General features: G+C 30.8%; 1 protein-coding gene across 1 annotated transcript; it reads right to left on the bottom strand.

Annotated features, from left to right (window-relative positions):
- Positions 1-5,804: 5,804 nt before the first annotated feature.
- LOC139854538 (uncharacterized) lies at positions 5,805-7,134 on the bottom strand. Its single transcript, XM_071843838.1, has 4 exons — positions 6,833-7,134; positions 6,551-6,670; positions 6,171-6,384; positions 5,805-6,077 (listed from the first exon to the last, which is right to left on the bottom strand). The coding sequence occupies exons 1-4, from the start codon at positions 7,132-7,134 to the stop codon at positions 5,805-5,807; spliced, it is 909 nt and encodes a 302-aa protein (XP_071699939.1).
- Positions 7,135-7,591: the final 457 nt, after the last annotated feature.

Below are 7,591 nucleotides of genomic sequence, written 5' to 3'. Positions count from 1 at the left end.
TATGTAAGTTGTTATATTATTATAATAAGTAGTATCATTAATAATATTATTGTTATCATTTTATTATGATTATTATTTGTAAACTTATTAAAATTATCAATTTTATTAGGATCACTACTACTTAGCAATATTATCAATACAATTATTGTTTTTAAATTATTATCATTAATATTATTTCTATTATTATTATTGTTATTTTCATAATATTGGTGTATTAAAATTAATATGGGATATTAATATTTGCATAAAAATTATTATTATAATTATTAGAAAACAATACAATTCATTATTATTATTATTATTATTATTGGTATTTTTATTATCAGTAATCCTATTATTATAAATCAGTATCATTGATTATTATTAATTAATATTAATGTTATTAACATATTTATTAATATTAATATATATAAAAATATATAACTGGTACGAGTTTGTTACCCATACCTATCGAAACTATGTGTTTATTTTGTTTTCTGTCTCCACTTGATACAAATTGACAACGATAATCACAGATGGATAGTTGAAGGTCACTTTCTGTTTTATCTCTTTCTATATTTTTCTTACTGATCGAATATTTGTAAAAATCTTGTCGACCATCTTCATTAAAATACAAACAATTGTACTGCTTCAATGATTCAATTAACCAATTCATTATTGTTTATATACGATTCATATCTTTTACTAATGGGAAGGAAGAAACAGATTTTTTTTATTTTTTATTTTTTTTACAGCTCGAAAACCTCTGTTGCATAACTTTTTATCAAAAGTTCGATTTAGCATCAATCTTAAAAATCTAAATATGCAGTTTAATCAGAAAACATGTGTTTAAACTAATTGCAAAGTTTCAAGTTCTAATTTTATATATTGAAGTCGAATTCTGAGGTCAAAACTTTATTTCAAAAAGTTAACCCAAGTGTTCTTGTCAAAAATTCGAATTCGTTCTTGAGTAAATGGAGTAATTGATGATTGAGATAGTTTATTGGAACGATTTGAAATATGTTTGGTGTTTTAATCTTTGGCTAAAACATTACTATATTAAAAATCAAATTTTTTTTATTTTATTTACAGCGAAGAACATACGGGTTCTTGTTCTCTTTTTTTATTTATTATTTTATTTTATGTAATCTTAATTGATTGTTTATGTAACGTATTAAATCCTAAAATTAAATTTGTAAAAATGGGTGTCGTTTGATTTTGGAATCTCTGGTCGATTTAGAAGATGAAGAAGAAGGAAATATGGATAAATAATAATACGGGTTATAAACAAAGGATTTCTGTATTCATTCAGAAAACGGGCCACGGTCTAATGGTTAAGAAGAGTGACGGGTATTCGAGAGGTCGGGGGTTCGAGTCTCTATTGGGACAGTTTATTTTCTTTTGGACCGATTTCCTTGAAGGTAGTTTACTTTTCATTTATTATTATTATTATTATTATTATTATTATTATTATTATTATTATTATTATTATTATTATTATTATTATTATTATTATTATTATTATTATTATTATTATTATTATTATTATTATTATTATCATCATCATCATTATTGCATACTAGTATTATTGTAATTACTAATTATTATCATTATTATTAATATCATGGTTAATAAAATTATCATCATTAATATGGTTTATATTATTATCATTTGTTATTGTTAGTATTATTATTAAGTGTTATATATATTATAGTTGTAATATTATTATTATTATTATTATTATTATTAGGATTATGATTAAAATTATTATAATTCTATATTCATTAATATTGTTAGGATTATTATTGTTACCTATATACAAAAATCAATAAAAATATTTTTATTAATAGTATTATTATCATTAATATTAGTATACTAGGAGAACCCATTTAACATAAATCTAGTATTATCAATTATGATCATTAAACTTTCTTTTAAAAACAATAATTATTATTAAACTTATCATTACTATTGAAACTACTATTTTTACTAAAACTATTATTTTTACTTATCCTTATTAATAAAATTACCATTTTTATTAAAATTACTATTATCAGTATTGTTATTATCCTTAAACTAGTATTACTAAAATTGATAATAATATTACAAAAAAAAGATATATTTATATATAAATACAAATATATTTATTACATAAAGTATACTAATGTTACATAAAATTTCGTCTTAGCTAGTAACATTAATTATATATCAAATAAGTATTATAATGAAAAGAAAGTATTAATAAAATGCTATATGTAAGAATATTAATCTTAGTACATACAATAATAGATATACACTTGTTTGAATACGATTATCTGTTTCAATATATATATATATATATATATATATATATATATATATATATATATATATATATATATATATATATATATATATATATATATATATATATATATGCAAATGATTTAGGTTCGTGAATACAAGGCCAACCCTGCATTGTTCATTATTGTCATATGTATTTTTACTACAAAATACAGTATGGTGAGTTTCATTTGATCCCTTTTATCTTTACATTTTTGGGCTGAGAATACATGCAAATGCTTTATTAACTGTTTTACAATATTTATATGCGTGAGTTCATTTGCTCCCTTTTACTCTTTACGTTTTGGGCTGAGAATACATGCAAATGCTTTATTAACTATTTTACAATATTTATATGCGTGAGTTTCATTTGCCTTTTTACACTTTATATTTTTGGGCTGAGAATACATGCGAAATTTTTATAAATGTTTTTATGAAATAGACACAAGTAATCAAAACTACATTATATGGTTGAATGATCGAAATCGAATATGCCCCTTTTTATTAAGTCTGGTAATCTAAGAATTAGGGAACAGACACCCTAATTGACGCGAACTCTAAAGATAGATCTATCGGGCCCAACAAGCCCCATCCAAAGTACCGGATGCTTTAGTACTTCAAAATTTATATCATGTCCAAAGGAGGATCCCGGAATGATGGGGATATTCTTATATGCATATTGTGAATGTCGGTTACCAGGTGTTCAATCCATATGAATGATATTTTTGTCTCTATGCATGGGACGTATATTTATGAGAAAATGAAAATCTTGTGGTCTATTAAAATGATGGAAATGATTATTTATGTTAAACTAATGAACTCACCAACCTTTTGGTTGACACTTTAAAGCATGTTCATTCTCAGGTACGAAAGAAATCTTTCGCTGTGCATTTGCTCATCTTAAAGATATTATTTGGAGTCATCCATGACATATTTCAAAAGACGTTGCATTCGAGTCGTTGAGTTCATCAAGATTATTATTAAGTCAATTATAGTAAGATATATTACGAAATGGTATGCATGTTGTCAACTTTCGATGTAATGAAAGATTGTGTTTTCAAAAACGAATGCAATGTATGTAAAATGTATCATATAGAGGTCAAGTACCTCGCGAAGTAATCAACTGTTGTGATTCGTTTATAATCGATATGGACTTCGTCCGGATGGATTAGGACGGGTCCTTTCATGTTGTCTACTACCAAGCTGAAAAGTCAAGAAATGAGAAGTATCGATATTGCGTGTCCCAACAATAAAAGAAGTCATGTTAAAGAACTCGAGACGCCACACTTTATAGATAGGACAATCTAAATGGAAGAACACGTCACCTAGTCATTGTAAAAGTTCTCAATACCAATATCATCCACATATTTTTGAACCAACATTTCTCAAACTTCATCTTCCACACCAACCTCTCTCAGTGGTTCCCAATCTGGATAACGGGGTGCAATGCACTCTCGTTCATAAAGCATTTGCAGAATATTCATCCGATGAGTATTGTTATCCACCCTTCTTTCCAACCTTAAAAATGGGTGGGTTTTGTTAGTAATTCGGCACTCAAATGGATGAGGTTGTATTTGATCCTCATCTCCCCCACTTGTGAATGTTTTCGACCTCTTAGTTCCTACAATCAAGAAACAACCAACAAAAACCAAAAATTCCACAATACACGTTAGTTTTAGTCATAACTCTCAATTTCCACATCAATCTCACATGTCCAAGATCAAGTCAACAATACATGCAAAAGAAACCACTTATTAAACATAGCACATATGTGACCATAAAACTAACTAACAAACTTTAATTATACTAACCAACTAACATACACTTTCAAGCACAATCTCATGTCATATCATCATGCTTCATCAACCAAGTCAAATAAACAAACTCAAGCATTCATGACTAAACCTTAACAAACTTCATGACAAAAATTTGAAATTGTCATGAAAACTCAATAAATGCCAATAATATGATTTAACAATGAAGCATGAAGTCAAAGCATATACAATTACTACTACTATCAATCACCATTAAAAAGTCAAACTCAGTCAACAAGTCAAAATCTCCAAATTACACATGAACCCTAAAATAAAATCCCCAAATTACACATGAACCCTAAAATAAAAAATTAAGCAATTCAATGATTCATGGTAATATCTACATCACTAATTAACAAACAATGATAAATATCACTCTAATCAAACTAACTCATCATCAAAACCCAAAACCCCTAAAATGACATACTTATGAACCCTAAAATGAAAACTTGAAATTTAAGCGGAATAAGCATGAACATCAAAGCATAAACATGTTAGGTATACACAATCAACAAGAAAATCATCCCTAATAATGCAATTAAACACCTCCACACTTATCTTCATGAAAACTCATATGAACACACAATTTCAAAGACACAATTTAAGGAATTTAGAAGAAAGTAGAGTGAATTAATTACTCATTTATATTTAGGTGCCATGATCGTTGAAAGATTTGAAGATTGTAGATGAAAAATTAATTTAGGGTTTAGGTATTTGAGAGAAAACTCGTGCCGTATGTGTTTGTGTGTGGTATAAATGAAAAAGAAACTAATTAAAAAGAAATAAAAAAACTCATGTCAGGATCAACTCGCAACCGCGAGAGAACGGATCGCGACCGCAATTTTCTTTTTTTTTTTTAATTTTTCCAGCTGATTGAAAACCATCACCTCGTGCCCATAATCAATGAAATCGCGACTGCGTGTATGGATTTTGCGATTGCGAAATTACACTTTTCATGACCAAACATCTATTGCGACCGCGAGATTTAAAGGTTGCGGCCTCGATTTTTATGATCTTGACCATTTTTCAGGTTTTATATTTTTTTGTATTTTATAGTTTTATCAAATAAATGCAACAACCTATCTATCACAAAAAATCTACAAACTATACAAAGTTTGATTTTTTAACGAGTCGTTCTCTCGACTCATACCCATGCTCATGCATTTTTTGGGTAAAAGGTGAGGTCCTCCCTCTCGGTTTCATTAAATCATCCGTGATATAATTTTAATCGATGATCATTCACCATAAAACTCCCACCATCCTTCCATGTAACTCTACATGCTAAGTCGGAAAAACATGTTTGACCATGAATGGTACGACCTATCGTGACTTATGTTTTTCGGGCGAGAATTTGAACTTTGATTGGAAAAGTAAGACTTTATTGAATGGTTCAAATATATTCCTCTCCTTAAGACGCAGATCATGCCACACTTTCTTCTTTTCTTTGTAGATGCGTGAATTCTCATAAGCATCATTCCACAACTCCTCTAGGTCATGAATTTGTAAAAATTGATGTTTACTCGCTTCCTTAAGATTAGTGTTGCATTGTCTAAGCGTCCAATACGCTTTATGCTCCGCTTCCACTAGTAAATGGCATGCTTGACCATAAATGGGATGGTAAAGAGTGGTTCCAATGGGCGTTTTATATGCGGTTCTAAAAGGACAAAGCGCATCATCTAGCTTCCTGTGTCAAATCTTAGGATTATTCTTCACAGTTCTTTCAAGAATGCCTTTGAGACCGTGGTTAGTGTTTTCAACATGACCACTCGTTTGAGGGTGGTAAGGAGTGGATAAACGGTGAGTGACCACATACTTTTTATACACTTTATCCAGAAGTTGATTCGCAAAGTGTGTACTGCGATCACTTATCAAGGCTTTTGGTAGCCCAAAACACGATTTTTTTTTAAGAAAGTCAACCACAACTCTCGCATCATCAGTAGGTAAAGCTTTGGCTTCCTCCCACTTTGACACATAGTCAACCGCCAGAAGAATGTACTTGCATTTGTTGGATGCGGGAAAGGGTTCCATGAAGTCACTCCCCTAAATGTTAAATACTTTGAACACTAGGATGCTCGTTTGGGCCATCTCATCTCTTTTGGAGATGTTTCCCGCCCTTTGACAAGCGTCAAAAGTCTTGATTAAGGCACTAGCATCTTTGAAAATGGCAGGCCAATAAAATCCCGAATAGAAGACTTTCTTAGCCGTAAAATTAGGTCCAAGTCCCCCATATGGATCCTTGGTGACAATGCTTGAGGATTTTTCGAGCTTCCTTCACATAAACACATCGACGAATCACTTGATCCACCCCTATTTGAAAAAGATGTGGGGCATCCCAAAAGTAAAACTTTAGATTCGCAAAGAATTTCTTCTTTTGCTGGTGAGTTAAACCTTTTGTAAGGATGCTCGCGTTGAGATAGTTTGCAATTTCAGCTAACCAAGGATGTTCAGATTCAATCTCAATACTCATGAGGGACTCATCAGGAAATGTATCATGAATTTCTGATTCATCGAGTTCCTCTAAGTTTGGATTTTCAAGACGAGAAAATGGTCGACAACTAAATTTTTCAGCACCTTTTTTATCCTTGATCTCGATGTCGAACTCTTGTAGGAGAAGAATCCAACGAATGAGTCTTGGCTTAGCATCTTGTTTAGAGAACAAGTACTTTAGAGTCGAATGATTGGTTTAAATGACCATTTTAGACAACACCAACTAGGACCTAAACTTATCGAAAGCAAAGACAACTGCGAGAAGCTCTTTTTCCATGGTGGTATAAAATAGTTGAGCCCACGTATATGTCTTACTAGTGTAGTATATAGGTTTGAAGTGATTATCATGGTGTTGACCTAAAACAGCCCCTAGCACAAAGTCTCTACCATCACACATTAACTCGAAAGGTTGTGACCAATCGGGAGATACCATGAGAGGAGCATGTGTGAGCTTCTCTTTTAAGAAAGAGAAGGAGTTCTCGCATTCGGTATTAAAGTCAAATGTGACGTTCTTCTTAAGGAGTTTGGTCATAGGGCGAGCGATCTTAGAAAAGTCCTTGATGAACCTTCAATAGAATCCGACGTGATCGAGAAAGCTTCTAATAGCTTTAACATTTGTAGGTTGAGGAAGGTTAGATATAACATCAACTTTGGCCCAATCAACCTCAATACCTACGTGAGAAATTTTATGCCCTAAGACAATTCCTCCCTTCACCATGAAGTGGCATTTTTCCCAATTAAGAACAAGGTTCGATTCCTCGCACCTTTTTAGCATTTTTCTCAAGATTCAAAAGACAAGTGTCGAAAGAGTCTCCAAAGATGGAAAAGTCATCCATGAAAAATTCCATGAAGTACTTGACCATGTCAAGAAAGATGACGACCGTATACTTTTTAAAGGTTCTCGGTGCATTCCATTGCCCAAATGGCATTCGCTGATAAGTAAAAGTACCGAAAGGACAAGTAAATGTGGTTTTATCTTGGTCCTTCAG

The sequence above is a fragment of the Rutidosis leptorrhynchoides genome, chromosome 6 (genome assembly GCF_046630445.1).
Source record: "Rutidosis leptorrhynchoides isolate AG116_Rl617_1_P2 chromosome 6, CSIRO_AGI_Rlap_v1, whole genome shotgun sequence".
Taxonomy (NCBI): Eukaryota; Viridiplantae; Streptophyta; class Magnoliopsida; order Asterales; family Asteraceae; genus Rutidosis; species Rutidosis leptorrhynchoides.
The sequence above is the reverse complement of the archived record's forward strand: the minus strand, read 5'-3'. Positions and strand labels throughout refer to the sequence as shown.